Source organism: Atractosteus spatula, chromosome 12, assembly GCF_055471065.1.
Source record: "Atractosteus spatula isolate fAtrSpa1 chromosome 12, fAtrSpa1.hap1, whole genome shotgun sequence".
Classification (NCBI taxonomy): Eukaryota; Metazoa; Chordata; class Actinopteri; order Semionotiformes; family Lepisosteidae; genus Atractosteus; species Atractosteus spatula.
This window is the reverse complement of record NC_142717.1, coordinates 35,565,299-35,593,062: the sequence shown is the minus strand read 5'-3', so window position 1 is coordinate 35,593,062 and position 27,764 is coordinate 35,565,299. Positions and strand designations below refer to the sequence as shown.

Sequence of the window (27,764 nt, the reverse complement as noted above, 5' to 3'; positions counted from 1 at the left end):
AGATATGGATGTTCACAATGCTTGTGGAGAAAAATATATATGCAAGTAAACACTAACAAATGTGGAAAATAAAACAAGAGGTGGAAATGAAGTCATGCTGTCTGTGGCACGGAGTGAACCAATTACCATGTCTGGTTCTAAACCCTCAAATTAGTGAGTTGAGGAGATTTCCCAAAGAGTGCCCTCAGTTAAATGACCACAGCCACTGGAGAGAGTTTGAAAAGTTTGACAGGGCGCGGAAACAGACATCTTGATCCATAAAGAGCAAGTGAAAATGATTAATAGCACAAAGGAAAAAAATCCAAACACAGGGACAAGAAAGCAGGAACACACTTAATGAGCGAAATAACTTAAGCAAAGTTAAAAAAGCCTGAAAGAATCTGTATGCACACTTTTTGTGTGTGCGCATGTTAAAATAAAAATATTAAACTCCCTGTTTGTAAAAAAAAGACTCTTATTCACTAATAAAATTGTTTATTTATGGGAACAACCATTTAAAATTACAGTATATGAAATTCTTATCTCCAAAAATGTATCTGCAAAGCATAGCAGTGCGTATGTGTGAACATATTGCATGTATATCAAGAAACTGAATTTAGAGATGGCTGGTGCCATTTTGCCAACTTCAAAGGCAGGTACTGTATGGAGACAGTTCAGCATCACTTTTTCTTTTCCACAGACACTCTGCAGTAGCTCCTCTTTTACCAGTAGGGGTCCACGTAGCACAACCAATGTAAAGAATGAGTATACATTATGTACATTTATGTGTATATTACAAGTGACAATGGGTCACCATTCTTGAAGGTATCTGTATTTCACTTTTCATTAACTACATAAGTTGATTAATTCAATGTGTTATCACGCAAAAATCCATTGAGAATTAAAGTTGCAATGTACATTCTTTACGGTATGTTCTCTTATTATCTTATCAAGTCAATACATTTTCTGTTTTGTATGACCTAAGGTAACAGTTTTAGGAATTTAGCAAAGGCAAGGTCATGTGGCTCCTGTGGCATTATGATGTACAGCTGGCATGTATGATGCAGATTGGCAGAACATAAGAAATAAGAAAAGCTACAAATGAGAGGTGGTCATTCCACCCGTCTAGCCCATGTGGTAGTTAGGAGTTAAGTATCTCATCCAGACTGAAATTGAAAGAAGATATAGTATTGGCTTCAATAATATGGCTGGGTAGCATTTTCCAGACTCCCACAACACTTGGGATAAAGAAGTGCTTCCTGTTCTCAGTTTTAAGTGTGCTTCCATGTACTGAAGCTAAGGGTGGTTCGTGTTTCACTGTACATTGTGAAAGGTTTCCCAAGTTGACTTAGTAAATGCCTTTGAGGATTTTGAATACTTGTATCAGATTAAGTTCAAGACAAGTCATTCACATGCAAGTTATCTGGTTGCTCTTTTCTGGACTAATTCCAGAATAGCAATATCTTCTCTATAACAAGGGGACCACAATTGCACACACTATTCTTAATGAGGTCTTACTAGTGCATTATCCAATTTTAACATAACATCCTGTGACTTAAATTTCACACTTTAACGGTATATCTTTAGATTTAGCTTACATTTACCTTGCCTTTTAAAATCACTTCCCCCCACATTGTCTAGAAGATTTAAGGCACCACAATCTTTTTCATAAATAGCCAGTGCTTGCTCATCATTTCCCATTTTGTACTTCTAGTTTGTTTTTACTACCTGTATACAAAACTCTGCATGTGTCTGCATTACACTTAATTACTACACTACTGAATGCTTTTGTTTACTTAAAGTACAATAAAAATCAAGACTGCCATGTGTTTGTAAAGTCTTGAATTATTTTTTTTTAGTTTTAGGTGCTGCTTCTACACTGTTTGCTAATCTTCACTCCAATCAACATCTTAATTCTCCTGACAAAACGTAAAGAAAACAGAATCTCGAGAATATGGTAATAGGGTACTCTACAAAGCTGAATAGTTATCTGTCACTTTCTTGTTTTCAAGGTGAGGCGTCGCAGGAAGCAAGATCTTCAGCAGAGAAACGGGCTTGCAGCACCATCTAGTGGTCAGCGTACAGTAAATTAGTCATTAGATAGATACTTTATTGATCCCGTGAGGGAAATTGCAGTGCAACAGCAGCTTAACACACACAACACAGCCACAGTGTAACGAATTATATAATAATAGTACAATACATACAATACAATACAAGAGTTACTCACAGTCCGGACGCACAAGAACAAACTAGAACAGAACAGTACACAGAAAATCGTATCACACTCATATCACACATATGAATATAAATATAGATGTAACTATAGATATAAATATAAATGTATTGCACAGGTCCCTGGCATATATTGCACAAAAAGTGGTTGTAAACGGGAAAAAGAAAAAGAAAAAGAAAGAGAACAGATGTAGCAGTAGATGTGTAGATGCGTTTAGTCCAGAAACAGGTCACTGTCGATGTTGCCTCTGCCAAGACGCAAGGTGGATGCGTTGTACAGTCTTATGGCAGACGGCAAGAATGACCTCCTGTAGCGCTCCCTGTCGCACCGTGGATGAATCAGTCTATTGCTGAACGTGCTCTTCATTCCTGCCAGCCTGTCAAAGAGGGGATGGGAGAAGTTGCTCCGCCAAATCCCTGCAGATTTTTAAAAATTTAATAATTCTTTACACTTATCGCTTTTCTGGACACTCCACTCAAAGTGCTTTACTCTCCTCCACCACCACCAATATGTAGCCCCCAATTGGATGATGCGACAGCAGCCATAGTGCACACAGTACACTCACCACACACCAGCCATTAGTGGGGAGGAGAACAGAGTGATGAAGCCAGTTCATAGATAGGGATTATTAAGAGGCCATGATTGGTAAAGGCCAGGGTGCAATTTGACCATGATCCCAGGGTAACTCCCCTACTCTTTTTGAGAAACACCATGGGATTTTTAATTACCACAGAGAGTCAGGACTTCGGTTTTACATCTCATCCAAAGTAAGGCACCTTTGTAAAGTTTAGTATCCCCATCACTATACTAAGGTATTAGGACCCACACAGAGCGCTCCCCTAACACCTCTTCCAGCAGCAACCTTAGCTTTCCCAGGAGGTCTCTCATCCAAGTACCGACCAGACTCACAACTGCCTAGCTGCAGTGGGCTGTCAGTTGCAAGGTGATATGTTGTCCATCCTAATGAGGGCAACAGATGCAGTCTTGCCCTGGCTAGGATGCAATCAGGGTCTCTCATGAGCTCAGAGCAGACAGCCTCACAACCTACTGTAGATCAGTGCATCATAAATCCTGGTAAACCTACACCTACTGTATTGTTTTTTTTTCCAGCTGAGCCCCCAATCACAAATCAAACCTTTTGCTGATTTAAGAGAAGACTGATGTGAACTGTTTGTTCCCAGCTCTTAAACATGCTTTAACTGCTGTATTTTGTAAGTGAAATAAAATCCCAAACACGCAACCAGAAACAAAATGCAAATATTCAATTGAAGTAAGTTCTTAGATCAAGTAAGGCTTCAGTTATCTAATGAAGTTGGGGGAATGAAAACCAGCAAGTGTGAGAGTCACCAGGACCAGGATTAAGAACCACTGCCCAACACAGCAGTGAACTATACTAAAAGACTGGGGCACTTGCTATAGGAGAATTCTACACTGTAGATTTTAAGATGACAAAGTCACTTCTATAACACTTTAGATCAGTCTTGTTAGATCATTAAAGGCTTTTGATCTGCAACTGTCTGTATCATAGCTGTTTTATATCTGTGGATTGCTTTGATTTTTAGTTTCCAATGTAGAATATTATTTCTTTTTAAAGGCAGTTATGTGTAACAAAGTGAACCAGGTAGGTGTTGGACCCTATGCGAATTCCTAGGAGAGAAGTAGAAAGCCAGGTGTACTTATCCTGGAAGTCAAATCCAAACCCATAGTCTAAGAAGGAGAACTAGTCACAAAGCCAGGAGTTCAGGAAGAGTACGGTTAGAGGCACTGGACTAACACAAGTGAGGAAACCTCCACTCATAGACTGAATGCCAAGCATACTGGAACACGCAAGCAGTCCTGAAATAGTGTGGGATAGGCTAGTTAGTCCAAGTGATGCTGTTTGTGGTAATTAGGAGCTGGTTAGCGTAGATTAACGGAAGCTGAGTATAACTAATGGTGGTGTCTCCTCAGGGCAGGTGGAACCAGGACATTATGGACCTATATCTGTTATTTTTAAAACTAGCAACCCAGTTACACAACAAGCCAGTTGAATAGTGTGTGTGCAACAATGAGATACTAATGCACAATTTTGTTTTAGTTTAGGGTTATTTTTCTGTTATGTACTTAAGATATTTAATGAAAAAAATGCATAAAGGCATTATAGTGTGCCTGCAGTAAAGGTTGACTGTAGGCATTTTTTATTACTCATTCAGTGATCTAAGTCAGACAGAAATCCTAGTCCTACATAATTTACAAAAAAGAATAATAAAGAATTTTAAAGAATAATAAAATCATAGCCGCATTTTAAAAGTAATGCGATGAACTTGTGATTGCCCTGACTTCAGTCCCATGAAAATGCTACTAGGCACACACAAATAAACCAGAAATAATTCAAGAGCTCCTCCAGAAATTTTGTCAGTAATAAAAAACAGTATTGTTTTTTTGACAGCCTTGAATCTAACTTTTTGGAACAATGGTTGATATACAGTAACTGTACCACTACATAGTGACGTAGAGTATATAATAATAATAAACTTTATTTTATATAGCGCCTTTAAAGGTGGCTTCTCAAAGTGCTTTACAGGATGAAAATAACAATAAATGAGAAGAATACAACAATAAATAAGAAGAATACACAAGATAAGACACAATTACAATTACAACAATACAACAATAACAATAGAGGAGACCTTGGAAGGTGGTACCAAGAAGAGCAGAGGGGTGAAGAATGGAACCAATTAAGTAAAGGCTTTTCTGAAGAAGAAGGTTTTGAGTCTGGATTTGAAGGAGTTTAGAGAAGGTGACTCTCTGATATCCTTTGGCAAAGAGTTCCAGAGCTTGGGGGCATAACAGGAGAAGGCCCTGTCACCCATACAATGTAGACGGGCTTGGGGGACAGTAAGGAGGGCAGAATTTGAAGAGTGGAGGTTGCGAGGTGGGGAGTAGGGCGATAATAGTTCCGACAGGTATTGAGGTGCCAAGCCATGTAGAGCCTTATAGGTGAGCATGAGGATTTTAAAGTCTACGCAGAATTTGACCGGAAGCCAGTGCAAGGACTCCAGGATAGGAGTAATGTGAACACTTGCACTAGACCTGGTCAGGATTCTGGCTGCTGAATTTTGGACATACTGCAGTTTGTTCAGAGTAGATTTAGATACCCCAGCAAGTAGAGCATTGCAGTAGTCAATTCGAGAGAATACAAATATGTTGATCAGCTTTTCAGCCACAGTTAATGATAGCATAGGGCGTAGTCTTGCGATATTTCTAAGGTGAAAAAAATATGTTATGACAGTATGCTGCACATGTGGGTCGAATGTTAAGCCAGAATCGAATATAACCCCAAGGTTTTTCAATTTTGATTGAAGCTCAAGTACAGAGCCATCTACAGATAGGGTTACAGGACTGGCTTTACGAAGTTGATGGGGGGTACCAATAAGCATGACTTCAGTCTTGTCACAGTTAAGATGAAGGAAGTTTTGAGTCATCCAAATTTTTATGTCAGGGATGCAATTAGATAGAATAGAGCAACATCAGTGTCAGGTTCGGTATGGATATATATTTGAGTATCGTCAGCGTAAAAATGAAAGCTGAGGCCATGTGATCTTAAAAGCTGACCAAGTGGGAACATGTAAATGTTGAAGATAGTGACAATATAGTGACAATGACCTTAAAACTGCTAAAGACAATAGGACATATACAGTAGTGTACCACTGCAAACTCATTGAATATGCTGGATACCAGAGTCCAGGACAAGACAGAACCAAAGTGGGGTTGTTGTGTGACACAAGTTTTGGTGGCATTGAGAGTTTTGCGCTGTTTGTATGTTTGTATGAGTATAAAGGTGTCGTGTGTCATGCCTGCATTGTGTATGCTTGCTTCTGAATGGTGTCAGTCCAGAGCTGGAGGGCTGTGTAAAAGGCTTTGTGAACCTGTGTTAAAGACCATACAATTAAAGCATAATTAAATGTTAATTGCGATCAATACCCTCTGGAGCTCACTAGCACCACATTATATTAATACAGAATTTTAACAGCCTCAGGTAAACAGAGGCAAGATTATGCTGGGGTTCCATCTTATGTCTTATGGGTGTGTCTGCATTTTCATGCCTGTCAATCAGTTCCATCACTGGAAGCCTTACAGTACATGCCAGCCCAGCTGCTTCTAATTAGGGGTGTGGCACCCCTTAAATTCAAAGAGCATAACAATGGCTACAAATAAAAGAAAGTCATTGAAATCATCTATTCTGTTGGGAAGTTGATAGATTACTGATCCAATATTAAGTATGCAATAAAGGTATATTTGCTTTACTTGGACCCTGTAACAATATAGATCACTGATAAAAGAAAGTCTGCTTCCTACAGTATATTGGCAATCACACTTCCATGTTTGTAGAAATGCAGAGTACAGTCTAGCTTGAATTCGTATTGAACACGTGCTATGTTTAATTTCTCCTTAATTACAATCAAAATATTGTGTCTGCTTATGTACAGAATGTATAGTAAAAGAGACCATCAGTGTGTGTATTGTGATTTTATTGAAACTGGCTAGCTTTTCTTCCTGTTAGGTACTGTATAGTAAGTATGCATCACCTTTGCGCTTTCAAATTCAAAACCACAAATTTCTTACCATATACTGTTACACATTGGGCTGTTTTAGGAGAGGTTAATGAAGCAAGAGACAATAAAGCAATGAGCAAGAGACCTCAAAGATGAATTCTGTAAAAATTCATAATAACATATTCATACAGGATACTCAGATGCATGCTTAGGAATTAGGAGTGAAAATATAAGTTTCAAAAATGCCTCACTGCATTTTCTAATGTAAAATAATACAAAAAAAAAACAAATAAAGTGTATATATATTTACAAATCCCTGTTACTTAAGTAAAATTATAAACATGAAATTACTTGTATTTAAATAATCCTTTATAGTCTAACTGCCACATTCTGTAATCAAAATATCTGCACTTACTTCAATGTAAATCTTTTTCAGAATGTACAGTACCTGAGTGCTAATCACTTTGATACGTGGTCCTGTGTTATTTATAAAGACAGATTATGGGTAATTAGTACATTAACTTTATTTTTTAATCATTCATATTAGAAATTCTGTGAGAATAAATGTTAGTTGTTAGCTCATTTTTTCTGCAGAACAGTTATCATTATTAATCAGTAAACACACAGGACTATTGCTGTCAGACTGTAGACCTTTGCATCTGAGTTTTCTATTATGTGGAAAAATCATGTCTGTTTGACATTTGCATTATGTAAGTGATCAACATACCACCCAACTCTAAAGACAACAGAGTCATGTTGATAGCAATTAAAGACAGGAGTCCTTCAGGTTTCCATCATGACTTCTGTAAGGAATGAGGCCCAGTATTTTATATCAAAGATTGTGCCCAGTTTACATCAGTATTATCAGAAGGTCTGACAGCTGATCTCCTGAATGCTCCCCAGTTTCTTCCAGATATGAATACTTCAGCTACAAACCTCCTTCATCAATATCTCCAAACTTAGCTATGGGCCCACATGGCCTTACTGTTTGCTTCTGAGGCTACCCAGCTTTTGACCAGCTGTTCCCCTTTCAAATGAGCTTCCAAATTCAGAACAACCCAAGTGAAGGACAACAAGAGTTACCTAATGTGTTATCTGCAGGCTCACTCTTGGGTTGTGCTTCAATCTGCTCTCCATCCACAGGACTCATGGGAGGAATTATACCTGGTTTGCATTTTCATGTGTGTTACTCTTTCAATGCTCTGTGGAGAGTCTTACTCCTTGGCCTTTCTGCAAAACCTTTCGGCTCTTAATTAAGAGTCCTTCAGCTGAACACCACACCATCGAAGATGCATGACCCTTTCATTGTTCCTGGCCTTTTGTTTCTTAGTTCTTTTGAGGATGATTCTCATTCACTTCATGGTCTCTGCAAGGCGAGGTGTATAGTTACTTTAAATGAAATTTAGAATTTTCCTGCCTTTAAAAACATTTTAGACTGTCACATATCTTTTAAAACAGGGAGGAACAGAAGACTTACAAAATGGAGTCCTATGTACTGCTTGATGTTACTGTAACAGCTATTTGTAATTGGAAAAGTGCATTCTGACAATCAGAATCAAATGCTTATGTCGTGAAAATGCTACATATTCTTGTTTATTTATGGTAAACTTGTCTTGTTCTTGGTCTGCACGGTGGCCCAGAGGTAAAATATTGCTGTTTTGCAACACACTGTGGCCCTGCTTCTTTCTGTGTGTAGTTTCCTGAGGGTGCAGACATACAAGGAGGTTAATTTACTTCTGGCAAAACTATCCTGTGCGTGTTTGTGTGCGTGCCCTGCGATGGACTGTCGTCCTCTCCAGGGTATAACCTGCTTTGCGCCCGTCGCTTTTCGGTATAAGCTCCAGTTCTCTCGCGTCCCTGAACTGGATAAGGTGGTTAGAAAAAGGATGGAGGGAAATTAGTTCTTTTGCGATCCTGGTGACATTGAAACCTTTCTAAAGATGGTGTGTAAATATTTTAAGACGCCATACAAGATGCAAACAAAGCATATATCGTGTAAATTGCACCGTTACATTATACAATACGACAGAGAATAAGGGGCATTTCACATCACCTGGGAGGTCCTGTTAAGCTTTTGTAAATACTGTATTAATGTGAATAAGAATCTGAAACATAAACTGTTGTAAAACTATTTATATATACTTGTATTGCAACTGAATGCATATTTTCTGTTTTTTGTACCCTTTTCACCGCAGATATTCAGAACTGTCCAAAGGATTGGCATTGCATAGTAAATCGTGTCAAAGTCAGAATAATCGATAACGATAATTTGTACTAACCACACAATTATATGTTGAACAATTTTGTTCATTACCTTGCTCGACTGATTATTATCTTCATTACACCCATTATACTGACAAAGTCACAAAATGTACGATCAGGACGTTTATGTAAACTACCACCAGATGGCGCCGTGCTCCCGCTCTCCCGCGCCCCTCGGCGAGAACCGCTACAGTGATTTGCGGTTCAGCGGATGTTTGCGAGGAGGGGCTCTCCCTTATCACAGCCTGGTGGTGCTGAGGGATTGACTGAGGGTGTGTGATTCTTCCGGCTGCTCATTCTCGCGAGGTGAGCTTTGCCTTGTTTCTTCTGTTTTTAATGAGTGGATTTTTCTCTTCCGTTGGTTGTGTTCGCTCTGTGCTGTCTTCCTCGGTCCGGCTCATCCGAAAGGGGCAGAAAGTTAAGGGGGATGCACACATGCAATTGTGGATACGTTGTATCATCATCCCAGCCAGAAGGAAACATGTAACCAAGCATTTGGAACGGCACCTGCAGTCCTAGAAACGGGAATTACTTTTTTTTTCCATTCTTAATTTATATGTTTTGTTTTTATAGTTATTTTTTAATAATTTTGGTTTTGGGTAACCTTCAGCTGGAAGCCTAAATCAACACAGGGTTACGAAAATGACCGAAGAGATACCAGATGTTCCTAAAGAGCTGCTTGGTAAGTAATCTTGATTCAAACCGTAGTGGCAACCTTTTACGCGGGGGAGGGGGGGGGGGGGGGATTACCACAGAGTAACATTATTCATTTAAATTCATGAAAAAACAAAATAACGTAATGTTTTTTTAATGATTTCTCTCAGCAGCCAAGGCAAAGAATTTTAACATTTTTTGTAGAATGTTATTTTATTATATTTGCATATATTCCAAATGTATATGCAATGCTTCTTATTGGAATTAATGCTTCCATAGGTGTAGAATTCAGTGTCCTACAGTACTTGCTGTAGCTGAATCGGACAGTAAAAATAAGTGCGGTGCAATTGACCGCATGAGATTACTTCTCCTATTCAGTGTCCCATGATCTCGAGTACCTGCGAGGTTTTTTATATAAAGTTAGTCTTCTAGATTATTTAAATAACAGTACTAGTCGGAATTAAGAAATGCAGACTGAAACGCGTTCTTTCTTTATCGAGGGGAAACATTAGGCTTCATCAGGTAACCTTTAAAGTCTCTCTCTCGAACAAAATAAAGGCAGCTTTAAAGCAATGTAAGCAATTTTAAGCGTTTTTAAAGATTGTTGAGTGTTTAGCTGAAGGAAAGGCTTTACTAGAATAGTCTAAAGCAGTCGTCAGTTTGTGACATTTATTCAGAGATACAGCAGAGCGAGTGGGCACACAGTCACAAAGACGTGAATTGAATTTGACGGATATTTTGTTTTTACAAGCGCCTCTTTAAACTCTGAGCAGGGGGTGGGTCTAGAGAGCTAGGACTGGACTTTAGTAAAGAAGGATCTGAAAGTGGCTGTTTTCTTATGCTGTAAATTCATTTGAGCTTCGTTTAGCGAAATCAATTTACAGGCGGTTAATAGTTCCTGTTGTATAAGGCGTTCTTAAGTGATGCTGAAGTGCAGAATGTGGAAAATAAATGCTTACACAGGGCTTGTACGTGATGTAATTACTGCTTAAATCACTATGATTTCCCCATATTATAAAATGACCTGAGCGTATGAATACTGAAGGGTCAACAGATTTTCAGGCCACATAAGACTTGTTGATTTCATTAGGATACGCAAAGAGATAGGAATGCAAAGGTTATTCTTGACAAGACCTCTATGAGTTTGTGTTTTATGACTTTGTGGGAATGCAGCTTGTCGAACTGTTCTGAGTTTTGATGCGTGTTCTTCTCTTAATGCCAGTTTTACATCTAAAATAATAATGCTTTTCAAAGTGAATAATTCCTCAAGTCTGTCCTTTGATATATTCTTTGGTATATTGAAAAATGTGTAGTCAGTAGTACACCACAGACAAGTCTCTGCAACCTTTGCACAAACAAGACTTTCCAAGTAACTCTAAACGTCTTGTGCAAGATAAAATTACATCCCCACTAATCAGCAAGGCACAACATAATTGGTTCCAAGAGCTAATTATACCTGTAACGCTCAAGCTTGGAAAAGCTTGCACAATATCATGTAGTTATAATTACTGTAAATCTTTGGATGATTTCTCAATGATATTGAAAATAAAAATACATTTAAATGTGTTATGTGAAAAGATAGTGATAATGTGCATAGTCCCTTTACAGAATGTAGATGTCCACAAGTATATGTATTTTATTACATAATTATTTTAATGGTCAAAAGACATGCTTTCTTATTAAGTAAATTTACTCATTAGCGCAAGTAACAAAAATAGCCCATTGCACTGCCTTAGCTTGTAAATGCTACATTTAATTTTTATGAAGACATTGCAACTTTGACAAAGGGAAGTTTGGATTTGATTAGATTGGGGATGTGGTGTCCATGTAAACTTCAGCACAATAATAAGCAATTATCTGCGAATGGAGAAGAGAAAAGTGCATGCATTGTTTCCCAAAGTGGCCACAATTGCTGAAACCCTTGTGAGCCGAAACAGCTTTTGTTCTTTGTGAGCCTAAGGGACTGGTCCTAGGGTGTCACCTGGATTGTAGGAGGAAAAAACAGCATGAAGGTACAAAGGCAGTAATCATGTTTGCCTAATCCTGAAATGGGAAATTAAATAGATTAGTTTGTGTGTGTTCATGATGAAATGTGAGGTACTGTTCTTCAATTGATTGTTCATCTTGTATGTACAACTTTTATGATATGCACAAGGCATGCCATGAAAGACACTGGAGCCACGTGTTGTAGATATTCAATTCCAGCTGTACATCCTTCAGATATCCTACATATCCTAAAAATATCCTAAGTTTGTCCTTCTGTATTATTAACAATCAGTTCCTTTGGTGCTTAGGCCCTAATGGATACTGTATCTAAAGCAATAATGCATTTGCTTCAATTCCTGTCACAGTGGGATAGTGGAACCAATGATCAAAAGTACACCATTCTTTCTTAAAGAATACACAATCCTGATTTTATTAAGTAAGTTGCATGTCAAAGTAAACTTATGTGCAGTGCTTCATTTTTTTTCTCTGTGTTGTTAAACTTCTCTTAATGTTCACAGAACTGCATGGTACATGATAATTCACAAAGAAGACAACACCCTTTTGGTGATGTAATCCTGCAGTTTTTTTTATTAGCGCTTTATGCCACGTTTTGCAGAAAACATTCTTGAAAAAGTCACCCTGCAGCATGAGATCAGTGTTGACTCAGTGCTCCCAAAGGCCAGAATTCCCTGTCATTACTGGAAAACTCCCTGATTTAAGTACTTCATGTTAACATTCATCTGAATTAAATTAGATATATGGTAAATGTTACCAGTAAATGCTATTGGACCTAATTCTAAGAGAGGTTTGTGGAATTTGAGTAAATGGTGATAGGTTGACTAAAATAGGTAGACTAATTAAGACTGCACCCTGTGGTCTTGTCAATGTCCAGAATGAGAACATCTTTTGCGAAATGTGTGGAATTTGAAGAACAATATTACATAGAATAAAAGCCAGTTCTAAAAGTTTCCACAGGACAAGGTAAACAAAATTAGTATGAGATCTGTTGAGTAGATGGATTTGTTTGGTAGCTTGGGACAATGCAATTAACTTTTTGTTTGTGTACAGTTCAAATACACAATGTACCCAAATAGCCTTAAGCAAAGTTAATAAATAAAACACATTTATGTGTTTTTCATAATTGTGTGAAAAGAAGATTTCTAAGCTTACATTTTCATAACCACTGTATAAGTTGTCCATGGAAAAGAACTTTAAAAATGTCTGATAATTTGATTTCTTCAGTTCAGGAGCCAAAGTTTGTGATCATCTGAGAATATGAATCTTGTCACATGATGGTGAACTTCACTTGCTTCAAATTCATTTTTCATAAACATAAATATGGTTTATACAGAACATTAATGAACATGTATAGTTTTGAATAAAATCAGTAATGAATTTATATATATAGTTACAATGTACAATTAATATAAAACCCTGAAGTGAGGTTTTCCCCTTAATGTTCTTGGGTTTAGATAACACTGACGATGTGCATGTTTTAGCCTTTGTATGATGGAGTAAATATTTTAGGTCAGATCCTGTAGGTGTGAATACAGTACCCTACAGTGCAACCTCAAAAACGGCTAATATGGGATGGCTTCTTTGCAATTTTGTAAACTGATTGCAGATATTTAACCGTAAGAATTAACTGTTGCAGAAAATTGAATTTGCATAGAAGTGTGCATTTGCACTTTTACTCTTTGTAATATCCGTTTTCAATGTTAGAGTTCTAGACAGCCTTAAAACAGCTGTTCTGTCAGTACCCAGTATTTGCATTTTAAATACTGTGGAGGTAAGTGGAATGGTACAGGAGGGTTGGGGTGATGTAAAAAGCATGTTGTCTTGTAGCTTTTTGACTACAATGTATTTTTCTTTGCTTTACCAGAAAGCATAAAGGATGCTGTTGGCAGGAAGATTAAAATCTCAGTGAGGAAGAAAGTCAAGCTAGAAATCAAAGGCGACAAGGTGGAAAATAAAGTTCTGGTAAGTTGTTTAGCTTTCTTGAGTGCTGGCACTTCTGGTGATGCTATTGCTTAAAAGCAGTCTTGCCCAGCTAAACATCATCATCATGGTTTTTCTTTTAACGCCTTCATTTCTACAATGAAAGAGCTCTACTCTGCCTGCTTCCATGGCAAGAGGGCTCTTCATTTCATTTTATTGATTTTTATTTGAGGAAAGTTGATCGTGTGTCTAAACTGTCAGATTGTTTCGTGTGGTGTCAGCTGTGTGAATGTTTTCATTCTTTGTTTCAGATGCGATACCTTTAGCCTAAGCATATATAACGATTTCTCACTGAAAAATGTTGCCATTAAATCTGAAATGTCACTTGAAATTAAGGGTGATGGCTGTTTAATGGGACATCTCAAATGAGCTTTGTAGCTAATAGGATGCCTTTGTTTCCATTTGAGTGAATGGCCATTGGGCTGTGTCAGAATGGATGATGTCATGAAGGAATGCAATATCGGTATACTGTACTTGCGAATCTGCATGAATGAAAATCTCTATACTACCACATTTGAAAAATAGCATATTCTCTGATTTTTAAATTCATACATATTTTCAGTTTCAGACGGCCTTGCTTCTTGGTGATATTCAATTTCATTTTAGTCAAAATATTAACCAGAAGGTTCTATTTACAAGTGGATATTTACAAGCACTTTGAATGGTGAAGTAAATACTTACTTTTCAATGTAGCAGACAGCATTGACTAGTTACTTCCTGACCTTGAGTGATGTTTGGCATTGACCGTTTAGAAAGCGGACTCTTCAGTTTTTTTCAGTATTTGGATTTGGTTGCAAATTAATTCTAGCCTCAGGGAATCAGTCAAATAAAGGACATTTTAAATGACCTTTTGGAAATTCTGACATTGTGGGATGCTATACTTTATTCTGAAACTGAGGAGAAGAGTTTTTTATTAATTGTTTTCTAGGGGGGTAGCTTTGCAGGTAATCTGCTAGTGAAATTGAATGTTTTTGTTTAGTGAATAGTAGCATTCAGTTTTGTACCTTTTTCCATATTGTGAAGATCTTTGATACTGTATATTGTAAGTTTAATTGACCCCCAATAAAAAATAGAATTCAAAGTACACATTTAAATTGCAACATTGTATTATGTTAAAATCTAGTTACTGTGCTACTTAACTACAAAGTGAAACTCTAACTTAAAGAATTCTTATATGTTTGGTTTCTTATTTCTACTTTCTAATTAAAGTAAACTGTTAATCGGATTGTTTTTCCCTTTAGGGTTCTGTGATGGGTGATTTCTGTAGGTGCTTGAGGTTTGAAGTATCTTAAAACTCCATGAGTGTGGGTCACATCTGTGTGCTGAACAGCAATTCTAGAATTATTGAACAGAATTATTCTAGAACAGGAATTCTAGAATTATTGCAAGAATCTGAGAAAAGAAAATGTTAATTCACAAGGGATGTTTGAATGGCCAGACACAATTAGTTGATTGTTTTATTCACTCCCCACATTTTGATATCAAGAAATAGGAAGTCTTGTTTGAAAACAGGCAGTTATTTGGGTCTTAGACATAATGGTCACAAGAAGTGTGAAACCTTGCTGTTGCAATACAATGCAAATCACAATACCTCACAGCATCCTCCTTGAAAAATGTATTTCAGCAGCAGTGTAATACTGTACACTCATCATTAATGGTTTAAAACAAAAGTCACATACAGCATATTGCTTAATAAGTTTTTGGTGAAAATACATACAGTTTCTCAGCCTTATCTAAATTAATATCTGTTGTATGTGCTGTATGTCTCATCTGGTGATGAGTAGAAAGTTTACAATGGGGTCATTTTTGCACAATGTACAGTCAATATGATAGGTCACTTGTATTCAGAGTCCCTTCATAAAGAACATTAGCCCTGCTGGTTTCAATGTACAGCCTTTAAAGTTATATCCTTTCATATCGATTCAATTTTGTAAAGTTCATTCTCATCACAGGCCTCTTCACGTAGCTAGTGTTAATCAAAAAGAGCATTAAAGCCCTTCAGACAAAGCTGAAAGATGAGAATCCAGAAGATGGAGTGTAAGAGATCTGTACTTTTTAATGTTGTTAATATGGCTGTTCTGAGTGATTCATCTTTTTATGATATGTTTCAAGGCACTTGGCATATAACTTGGAAAAGGTGAAATAAGCTCCTGAGATTATTACATTTTTTTCTATAAGGACAGAGACCAATCCCTAAAGACTGGATTACCAGCAAACGGACATTTTCTCATGACTATGAAATTGGAGAGGTACTGTAATATTAGATTAATTCCTTGCATGTGAATAGTGCTGTCCATTCGAAAGGATCTACTGCTAGAATCCCCATTACACAGCAGATCAGCTGGTGAAGTCTGGAATTGGGGATCTTGGCAGGCGAGATCATGCAAGCCCAAAGTGGAATTGAGTCAGGAAACAGGGGTTAAAACCCCTGCCCTTACAAACAGGCCTGGGATTTTAAATGACCAAGTATTGGTTAAATACCTTGCCCACAATATAGTGCCTTGGACAACAAAGTTTTCCCCATTGCCATAGTGTGCTGCCGGTCTGGAAAATGTAGTCCAGACTGCAAAGATTGCAATTTACTGGTCCATCAACCACTTACGATATATCATACACTTTATTTATCCCAAAAGGGAAATTCAGTTGCTCATAAACATACAGTAAAGAACATAAAAACGCCTCAAAGACATGACAGTTATTTCAGAACAGACCCCTGGGTGGTGCTTGACGTCTATTAGGTATCAAGAGCAGTTCTGAGGAGAAGTGAAAGATTATGGTATTTTAGATACAAGTCTTTTTTCTACAGATCTGTATAAAAAATGAAGAAATAAAAAATGTATATTTGAAAGGCTATTTATGGAAAAAATAAGTATAAAGAAAATTCTATCACCAATAGAAGAGTAGCAGGGTGTTTAGTGCTCAAAATAAAAGGCTACTTCATTTGGAAATGTTGTAAGTTTGCAGCTGAAGCACTCCCAGTTAGACTTCACAGTAGAACACACAGGGATTCAAGCCCTCAAGACAGTTCAACTGTAAATAAGCACAAAACAAGGGATATTTCTCTGTAGCTCTTTTCATTATGACCTCTTTAAAGGAATTCTTCATGCACCTGATCCAGTTGTGAAAGCGCCGACATTCAAACTCAAAATTTATAGAAAGATATTAAGTAAAAACATGGGTATATCTTCACACAGATGTTCCTTTATACTCTGCAGCATTGTTAATATTTTTAAATATAGTTTGCAGTTTCATATATAGGCATTGGACTGTTTCATACATGTTTAAAGTTGCCAACCTTCTGAAATAGCTTGGTGATTTTGGATTCATCTGAGCTGATTGACACCAGTGTCAGGCCTTCCTCTCTTTTTTTCCAGCCCTAGGCCAGGTGACAGGATGGAATATCCTGGTTTGGCACAAAAAACATTCATTAACAATTCAGTATAGTACCTCAACAGGAATACATCTTACAACCTTGTGGGGGAAAAAAAAACCTTAAGCCTTGCATTTCCTATGTTCGCTCAAAGTAATTTGATGCTGCAAGGCCTAAGTTCTATCAAAGAACAGTTATACAGGACAATTTCTCAATTTCTGGGCAATTGAGGTTTTTAAAATACAGGCAAGCATTAAAGATAAGCAGTATAATTCTGCCTGTGCCAGTTCAGAAGCTGTACCTCTGTTACTCATATTTCAACAGCAGTGGGAGTATGGCACAAGCTACCCAGCCATGTTGTCGAAGCCAATACCCAGGTTTATTTCAAGAAATGGCTAGTTGAGATCCTTGGATCAATTAACTACTAGCAAACAAAGGGGCCGAATAGCTGCATCTTACCAAAACATACATAACATTTTGATAGGGCTTAATCATTTTTATTCTAAAAGAAAATTGTATGACAAATAGAAACCGAAAAATCCAGCTTGGGCAAGTATTCACCACCCTGAGACTTTAAGCGTTTAGTATTTAGTTGCCCTTTTGCAGCAATTATGTCCTTAAGTCTTTTGTGGTATGCTGTAACCAGCTTTTCACAACTTGTGGGTTTCATTTTCGCCTGCTCTTCCTTGCCAAATTGCTCCAGCTGTTGCAGGTTACTGGCGGAGCAGTGGTGTATAGCGATCTTCAGTTCCTGCCACAGAGTTCCTATGGGATTTAAGTCTGGACTTTGGCTGGGCAGCTCAAGGACTTTCACCTTCTTCTTTTTAAGGGCTGCTTTGCCTTTGTGTTTCAGGTCATTGTCCTGTAAAAATATGAATCTCCATCCCGGTTGCAGATCTTTTGTAGACTGTTCCAGGTTTTGCTCCAGGATCTGCCATCCTGACAAGCCTACCATTCCCAGCAAAAACAACCCCACAACATCATACTACCACCACCATGTTTCAGTGTGGGGATGGTGTTTTGTGAGTAATGAGAAGTGCTCTGCATTCACCAGACATAGTGCTTGTTATTAAGACGAAATAACTCAAATTATTTTTGTCTCATCAGACCACCAAATGTTTTTCGGTTATGGCATCTTTTTTGACACTCTACCATACAGCCCAGATTTGTGGGGTGCCTGTGCTATTGTTGACTCTATTACAGTACCGTTGCTCTCATCTCAATTATGAGACATTGTAGGTTTTTGAGGGTTGTTTTTTGACCTCTTGACTGCTTGTGCTGCTGCTGAGTTTTGGAGGGCGGTCTGGTAGAATCTTGAAGATTCTGAGTAGTTTTAGTTCCTGATCATTTCCAAAAATTGATTTGATAGTGCTCTGTGTGATATTCAGTGTCTTTGAAATCTTTTCTATATGATTGTCTGGTTTGTCTGTCTACAGCTCTGTAACTTAGTTGTTGCCAAAGCTCCTTTGTCTTCATACTGCTTTGTGTGCACTGTCCAATGGTGGGAACTCACGGAGACAGGTGTATTTAACCTTACAAAGACAGGTTTGTTCACCACTTAAAGGAGGATTACAGTCAACACATTGTGCAAATTGTGAAGACTACTGGTTGAGGCAGAGTTTATGGAGTGCTAATGCTAAGGGGTTGAATACATTTGCAATGAGGATTATTCGGATTTTTGTTTTTAACTAATTTATTTTTTTTAGCTCAAAACTTTAAAACACATTGGTATTATAGAGGATGTTGTATGGGTCACGAGGGAAAACAATATGTAAGTCTAGTTAGTTTTCCATTTGTGACACAACAAAATGTGGTAAAATACAATGTGGGCAAATTCTTTCTACACCCACTGTAGGTTTGGAGTTTATAAGCCATACAGTTTTGAGGGAGAGGAATTAAAGGTACAGGGAGTATTTTGCCAGGAAGCTGTTCAAAAGTGGGGGATAAAGGCAATTAATACAGGATTCCATGACTTAAAAACCTAATTATATCCAATATAATTATTTTTCAAAGGAAAGGGTAGACAATTTAATTTTATGTCTAAACACTGTGATATTCATGCTTTTGTTTTGATGAATACATTGGCATTACATGCATCGATGCATTTATTATTAATTTTCTGGTTCATATTTTACTGAAGCAGTTTCTCATTGAACCACTGTATACAGCTGGGCATTTTCTTAGAGCAGTCTGAGGGAGTTTCTTGCTCAAGGGTACAACGGCAGTGCCAAACCTGGAATTTGAACCCACAAATTTCCTGTTGCAAGTCCAGAGACCTAACCACTATACCACACTGCTGCCTCACATTGAGGCTGTGCATGCAGATCTTCTTGAATGGATTTTCACATTGGTTGGGTCCCTGCCTTAGTGACAAGAACATTAGGTTACAAAATGGAAAGGACTGTTAATAAAAGCTGCTTGTTTGTTCGTAACTACAACTTCAAGGTCTTAAATCTTTTTTTGCATCCTCTCAGACACATTTGCATACCCTATAGCCTCCTCGTACGAACTTAAGAATCCTCTCATTAATCACGTGTGACCTACTGTACTGTACAAGGCTTGATGGCCTTGAGGTTAACATGATCGTTCTTAAAGTCCACTTCTTTATGATTTGCGTTTGACTCCACTTACCTGTGAGGAACAAAAAATAAAGAAAAGATTACAATCCAGGTAGTTCAACACTCTCGTTTCTTTAGATACACACAGACCAGTTTTTAAGATTTGTTTACCTTATTTTATTTTTCTTTACTATTCATGGTGTTAAGAAAGGTTAAATACTGTATGTACAGTACAGTATATGCATTTTGGGTGTGCTGTTGTTTCCTGTGAAATTCTACAGTTCAGTATTGTCATGTAAACTCTTTCTCTGCCTGTCTTGACATGACAGACTCCAAATGTCTCCCTGCATCTCCTGCTTCTGTAGGACTTATTGCAGCTTTTGCAAATCCACAGGCAGTTGGTGTGATTTGAAAACCTAGCAAAAAATTCTGAGGATATGTGTTTGTTCGAGCAGTTACACCTACTGTGTACAGTCGAGTAGATGTCTTTTAACACAATGAATACACAAGCTTGGATTTTTAGGCTGCTTTGCTCACTCACCATGCAAGGAAATGAAAGCACCTTGATTGACAAATAATGTTTGAGAGTTTTAATGCCAGCTCTGAGACGCAAATGGAATTTTCGGCATATCTAGCATATTCAGGCTGATCTAGCATTACAGTGTATACAGTAAATTGTGGTGCTTAATCTGAAGCCTCGTATACTTCTTGTACAGTATACCACATAGAATAGTCCTGATGTTCTTGGGTAGATGTTCCCCTGTGGTTCAAACAAGTAAAAAGAAGGAGAAAAGCAGACCTTTATTTATCTACACATTTATTCTTGCTTTCAGTTTTGATGTATATGTTACTTCACATTTCACAATGAGTATGCACTGTGTCTCCTTTTAGCCTTATTGAGAAACATTGTCTTAAAGTTTCTTTTTACAAGTACTGGTGCCCAGTAATCTGAAATTTTCAAGCACTGTAAAAATACGTTTGAGTCTCTGTTGAGCACAGAACTGCCTTTGTTTATTAAGAATTTCACAGGGTTTGCTGCTTTTTTTTCACCAAATAGCAAGTTTGGACTTCAAACCAAATAGTACCATTTGCATTTGTTTTTATATATTTGTCATTTTAAAAATAAACCTTTTGAAGACCAAAGTAACTTGCAGTGAACAAACGGGTTTTATCCTGAGGCCTTCAATGGTATTTTTTGAGCTCCAAATGAAAGGATCTAAAATGTGAAGGAAATCTCACCAGCTCAATTTGAATCAATTAATTAAAACATTTTATAATTAAGAAAACCATTTCTGTGTTCTGCCATAACAAATTAGTACATTGTAAACCAATAACAAAATAGTTATACCTAAAACTATAAGAAAAGAAAGAAAATTGAATTCCTCATTCATTCCATTTTGTGATATTGTATTCACTGAATATAATTTTCTTCTGGAAAGACAAGTCTTCAGACGGGGTTTCTTTGTGGTTTTTTATTCCATTCAAATTGTGCAAAGCTCAGGAACATCTAAAAGCTGATGTCAAATGCCTGCTAATTTCTTTGAAGGTGCAGCAACGTGACAAAGATGGTTCTTTGTTGCATCCCTGATCAGAGCACACATTTCTCCCTCTTTCATACTGTCAAACCTTTAACTTTCCCTCTGCAACTGTCATCTGTGCTTTTGTTCATCATGTTCTAGACCCATATCCATTTTAGACTACCATTTCTTACGTGGAATGTTTTAATTTGGCTAGACAAACCAATGTTTCCACTTAAAGTAATTCTGATGTATATTTTGTTATCTGCAAAATAGATTAAATAGGATATTCCTCAGGTAGTGGCAGTGTGGTTAAATGAACAGTTGGCAGTTTTCTTTGTCTTCTATTCCCCTTGAATGCCTCATTCCATTTGTTCTGTGGCTCTTAGTGTCTGTATTACTTGCCATATACAGTAAATGTACTTGAGAAAACATATACCTTGCATTGCAGCAGATTGACACGTGGGCTTTGTTGTACTATATGAAGTCTCTAGAAATTAGCCTAGAGGTTCACATACTTTTTTCAACCTAGACTCTGATTTGTGTAATTAGTTGAAGCAGATTGTTTGTCTTTTATTGTGGCTTAGTTGAAGATCAGACTACATTTTTATGAGTAATTAATGAGAAAATCCAGGTAATTCCAAATGGTTCACAAACTTTTTCTTGCAACTGTAAATAGGTTAGGTATTTTTTAAGCATTTGGTAATTTCTTTTCTTCATGTCTAAGGCAGGCACTCAAATCCACCAGTTCATTGCAATATAGGAAATTCCACAAATGCTCTTCTGTCATACTTAATCTGAAATTATTGTATCTTCCCACAAAGTATGTCTCTCTGAATAATTCAGAAGCTGGATTGAACAATAACATTTGGTGCAGAATTATATGCCATGTCATTGAAATAGAACTGACATTGTAATTGTAACAGACATAACCTGCCCTGTATGAATATTTACACTATTTTATAATCTTATTACCAGGCACTAAGTTTGAAACATTAATATATGAAGTCATAGAACGTATATTTGCCACTTTTGTTCATTACAAAATGTGCAAACAGAAGTTCTAGCTGTAAGACAGCCAGAATGTATGCCTTATTGCACGCCAGTGATTTTCTCCTCTGGTTTTGGAGATAACACCATTCCCTTCACATGAATTGTTTAATACGTTCTTTACCAGTCTGATATGTCATGCATCCCTGATGTGCTTTTCAGTCCATCTTTGAACATACCCTGGTTTTTAGTTTAAACTAAATTACAGAAGAATGAACCAAACTCTTCTGTTGATTCAGCAACCTAAGAGATTCTACAAAGTTTTATGTTTCTTACAAAATGGATTGTCATTTTTAAGACTGTACTTCTAAAATAGTGTAGTTATGAGATGGCTGTTGTATCTAATTCCAATTATAAGTGAAGTAGTCTGAAATACTGCAGGAGCTGAACACTATCCTAAACATGGGGAGTGAAAAGATTTTGTGAACAAATGCAATGAAAAAACATTTTGCATTTTAGTTCTTTTAATAAACTGAATAATCCACTGATTAAATCAAACTTTAACTTGCCTATCTACTGCAAATTTGTAAACAAGTACAGTATGTGATGTTGAATTTCAATTTGCTTGTTGTTTAGAATCTATGAACTTCAGAAAAAATGCAGAAATAGGAGACTAGAGGTGGACTATCTTGCTTATTTGATTATTAGTCTGTTAATGTTCTGGAAATCTCTCAAAGTAAAGAATTTTCTGAATTTTGCTTTCTGTGCTGAATCTCCAAAATTTAATATCCACTTGTCCTTTGGTGGCTATATTACTGCTGATTGTGAAGATGTCCCTTGGATTCACTTGGTCAGTAGCTTTTTGGATTTTGAATAACAGAATCGAATCCCCATAGATTTTAGTCTAAAAAGATTCCATTCCTTAATCTTTTGTGTAATTTGAGGAAGCCTTACATCAACAACTGACTTCATAATTCTCTTTCAGATGAAGAATTGAGTATTTTTATTTCTTTATTTCTGTCTGGGTTATCTTTTTTGTGTGTGGACGTGTTAAACCAGGATCGGGTCTCAGTCTTGCGTACAAAGATGGCCTGTGGTCAAAGGAATGCACACCCCCAGGTGCTTTTGCAAGTTTAGCAGGAAGTAGGCTCATTCTGTGGAATGTAGCAGTAGGGCTGTGACTGAAGGGCTCACATTTTTGTGGTTTACCTTTCCCTGTTTTTGTCAATAATTTGGTATCCTTAGGAGAGGAGTGTGGTGGGTATCTTCCAAGTCCTATAGAGCCTTAAAACCAGTGCTGTCTTCAGTCGAATTTGATTAATCACAGCAGGGAGAAATAATCTTTATTTTAAAAGAAAAATATACAGCAAAATGTATTGCAGTGTCTCTTTGAATAAGAGCTCATTGTTATAGCTTCTTTTTTCATTTCCTTATCCCCACATTCTTGTTTAATTGTTGTTATATTTTACCTACTCCTAATTATCTTACTGAGCGGTTTTGTGATTAATGGCAAATCTTGTTCTCGGAGTCACTTACATTAGTTTGAACTGTAATCTCTTTCTTTATTTTATAAGATTTTCTTAGCATTTTTTTTTCTATCCAGGAAGCAAGGGAACAGGAAAGCATTATTCATTTATTTTCTTCTGTTAGCCTTGTGCAAGGCAAGCTACCTATTTTGTACGCAAGGCAGACTATACTTCTGTATTTTGTTTCTTTATCATCCCGGGGTGTTATATCTCCACTGTTTGAAGGATATAAAGAATTTACCTTGAGGAAGTCAGGTCTGTGCTAAAATGCAGTAGAACTGAAAACTGCCACCCTGTTGTTTTCAAAACCTGTTGTAGTTTTGTTTTTGAATGAATAAAATGGCTTTAGAATTGAGGAAGAAAGCTGTATTTTTCTCAGATTGTAATTTTTTAAAGTATCAAAAAACTGATATACTGTAAAGATATCTGTTTTCCTTAATACAAGTGGGTTAACATTATTTAAAAGGAAGAAACCAATGGATTTTTTTTATCTGAAATACAGGGTATCTCTTTACTAAAACTGTAGTCTACCCCAAATGCTAAATATTGACTGCTAATAATTTAGTAACCAAAAATACAGGGATTTATAGTCTGATGAATATTTCTCTCACACCGCATATACAGTATTAAGGCATTTTCCTTGTTAAAAACTTGAATTTCAAACATGTTCCTGTTTCAGTTGAAGAAATGGTTTGTCTATTTTGTATTGGCAGGTAAAGTACTTAATGTTTCACTCCAGATTTTCTTTAGACAGCTAATGTACGAATACTAAAATGAATTAAAAAAGTCTTTAATTATAAAAATGTAATTTTTGGTACAGCTTTTTTTCCCCATTTCCATTCGTTTATTTAACAGGATAACATATTTATTCACAGCCAGTCCTGTTAGTGAACATGCACCTCTTATTTATCATGTGAAACGCCCAGTACAGTACTCCATTTCAATGAAATACAAAATAGTTTTCAGTTCCATACTGTAACTGCATAGAAAATCTGTTTAGCTCAGAGGGAGACTGTACTACCTATGGGTTGTCAAGCATACTGTACTGTATGATTACAGCTGAATAAACACACAACTTGCTGTTTACCATTGGGAGAGTTTGTGTGTGTGTTGATTTTTATGGAAAGTGACAATTTCGAGTTTGGATGGGGGAGATAGGGAGGGTCAGGTTTGTGACTGACTAACGCACGTGGAAGAATAGGGTGACTCATTCACGTGTGAGGATAATGACAAACATGAGATCAGCAGCCATTTTCATTGGAAACCCCCATTTCCCATGAAAACACTAATGCGACTGAATAAATACAGCTGAACATGTGGCACGTGCCCAAACTCACTTTCACAAGTCACTGGCATTGAATAACATGGTTGTGCTTATGGATTTAGAGATTCAGTAAAAATATTCACCATTCCCTTAGATTGATATGTGGAAAATGAGATGAAGTCGTTGAAATTGAATTCTTGAGTACTCCCAGAATATATGGTGGTGGCTTCATTCTCCTTCTGGGTCTTATTGAAGTCCTATTCAAATAAAAATTAGCAATCACCTGTTTTCTTCTAATTTTGTACTAAACATTACTACATGTATCACACATTTTAAATTTTCTGTTGTCTTTTTCCTCCCCAAAATACCAGTTTTCAGTAAGATTCAAGATAATTCAATTCTACCTTCTAGGAACATAATGCAGTAAAGTTGCATTAGTCAACAATGAAAATTGTCACATTATCATCTAAAATTCTGGCTTGCTCAAAGTCCTTATGATAATTACCGTAAAAATGAATAAATGTGAGAAACACAAGTATTTGTAAATAGAGTAATGAAAATTCAAGATGTCAGAACCCATAGCCATTAAAGAATATTGAATCTAAACTGTTTCCCGAGCTCTAATTTCCTCATTGTTTATTTTTTCTATTACCACTACATACACCAGGATCCCAGTGCCAAGTTGATTGTGGGACTAGGAGACCTAATCTCAATGACTTTGCAAGATATTCATGGAGAAGAAAAGGGCAGCTCATCATTTGTAATGATGTCCTCGGAGATCTGGAGCTTGTGTGAAATGGTAATGATGATGACCCAAGAAATTCACAGTAAGACTGTGTTAAAAGTGTGTGGCAGAAGAGCGGTAATCAGGCAGATGTTTTCACGAGAACATAATAAGGAGAATGAAGAGAGAACTACAAAAGGCACAAACAGTAAGACTGTAGGGACGTATAGCGTGCTAAAAGTAATTCTGTGAAGGAAACCTTTAACTCTGCTAATCTCTGAGGGTAACATATGTAGGAAGGTAAAATACAGCCGGCTTACAGTTAGTTTCGAAGAAATGAAGTGTAGACATAAAAGAGGCAATTTTATCAGTAGTGAAAAAATACAAAACATGTTTGTGGGACACTATTGACATAACCCTTTAACCTTGTCATTTCACATCCCCGAGTAACTTTTGCTTATACAGTTATACAATAGATAATTGCCATAAAAAATCAGGCCCGAGTTTGATCTCAGTAACCTAATTCCATACTTAAAATGACTGACAGACTGGAGTGAAAATTTCAGAAAGCCAGCTTAGAATGTCAGCTGCCAGTGCTTCTTCGCAGCAGAGTGCTCCAATATTATTCTGTAATGGCATAAGCCAGGCTCCTTTATCTCAAGTAGAGATCATTTAATCCCCATCCCCATGAGTAAAATGGAAAAATTGAATTTTAATGTGCTCTGTGTGTTCTTCAGGCCCATGTGATATGCCTTTAATGTAAATATTCCACCTAAACAGATTAGTTTATTTTTTTCAAAGGACTGTCAAATGTGTAATAGGATTTGCAATCAAAGCTGTCACTTGTTTCCTTACAGATTTTAAAAGAAGAAAATGTTCTGTAAAGCTCTGGAATCCTTTTTCATATAAAGTGTTTTCCAATCATTTGTTTCACATATGCTATGGTGCAGGCTTCAGAAAAACACTGGATTTAGAGTGTTTAGTCAAGTCTGCTCTGTCTTGTTGAAAGTATCTTTTTTTCACCCAATAATAAATCATATCATGAAAGCTCACAAGTCTTCAAATAGTAGATTCAATCACTGGCCAGTTCTGGATAGCTGAAACTTAACAATGGCTCTGGCAGTCTCTCCATGGTTAATCATCAGGTCTCTGCGCTGCAAGCCAAAGGTCAAGGGACAGTGGTGGCACTGAGGGATGAATGTGTGGGCTTCTTCTGTCTGATGTATGTCTTCAATATGCATTTCATCAGCACATAAGTCTTTTTATGACAGGTGTACTTTCAGTTGTTGTAATGTTAGTTATGGTTAAGAGTGCAAATAAGAAATGACCAAATATAGTGAAATATGCATACTGTAGAGTGTTCACAATGCTTAAGGAGCAATCAGAGTGGTGGGTGGGAGGGATTACTGTTTTAGCTGTTCATATACTGTAGAGATCATTAATTTTTCTGTGTTTAAGGTAGTGTATCTTAAGAGGAGAAGCAAAGGATGTGATATACTCATCTGGATTTATAGACAGTGGGAAACATTCTTTCCAACCATACACAAACTAGAAAGCGAGCTGATGTATTAGTGTTATTTGTACTTCACTGTTAACAGTCACAAACCACAAAGGGGCCACGAAGAGCGAACATCTCTGTTATTGGACTTGTCACTTTGGCACCACACTTCCCACTTTGTTTTCCTGGTGGGTGGGTCAGAGGAGCCTATCTGTAATTCCTCATTCTTCCTGTGTGGTTACGGGGGTCATCTCTACTGCTGTCTTTTCTGCAACACAGGACATCATTTAAATGTTTGTTTTCTGAATTCCTTCTCAAGACTGTTAACTTTGTCCACAGAGAAATGTGCTTCATCTGAAAAAATAATAAATTGTCATTGTCTGGAATGTAGTTTACAGTGTAGTGTTGCCTGCTACACTTAAGCACAATGATGACTTTGAACTAAACACAGACCATCTTAGGAATGTTAGCAAATAGCAACCAGTATTAAGTCAGCACCATACAGTGTTAATGGACTCCATGTTAAAGCATGCAAGTTGCAGGACAGAACTGGTAGAAACTGAAGGTATAGATGACAGCAGACAGTGATACAGTCTTGATGTGGAGGTGTCACATGTGGCTGATCCCTTCTGGGATGATCAGCTTGCAACACTGTTTGTTGATAATG

General features: G+C 37.0%; 1 protein-coding gene across 3 annotated transcripts in view; it reads left to right on the top strand.

Annotated features, from left to right (window-relative positions):
• Nucleotides 1-9,329: 9,329 nt before the first annotated feature.
• Nucleotides 9,330-27,764, top strand: part of carmil1 (capping protein regulator and myosin 1 linker 1) — a 112,232-nt gene continuing 93,797 nt past the window's right edge. For all 3 annotated transcript variants that reach the window (XM_088929500.1, XM_088929502.1, XM_088929499.1), the window contains exons 1-2: nucleotides 9,330-9,694; nucleotides 13,535-13,632. In XM_088929500.1, the coding sequence (XP_088785626.1) occupies nucleotides 9,655-9,694; nucleotides 13,535-13,632 (138 nt within the window). In that variant the 5' untranslated portion in view covers nucleotides 9,330-9,654. The remainder of the gene's footprint in view (nucleotides 9,695-13,534; nucleotides 13,633-27,764) is intronic.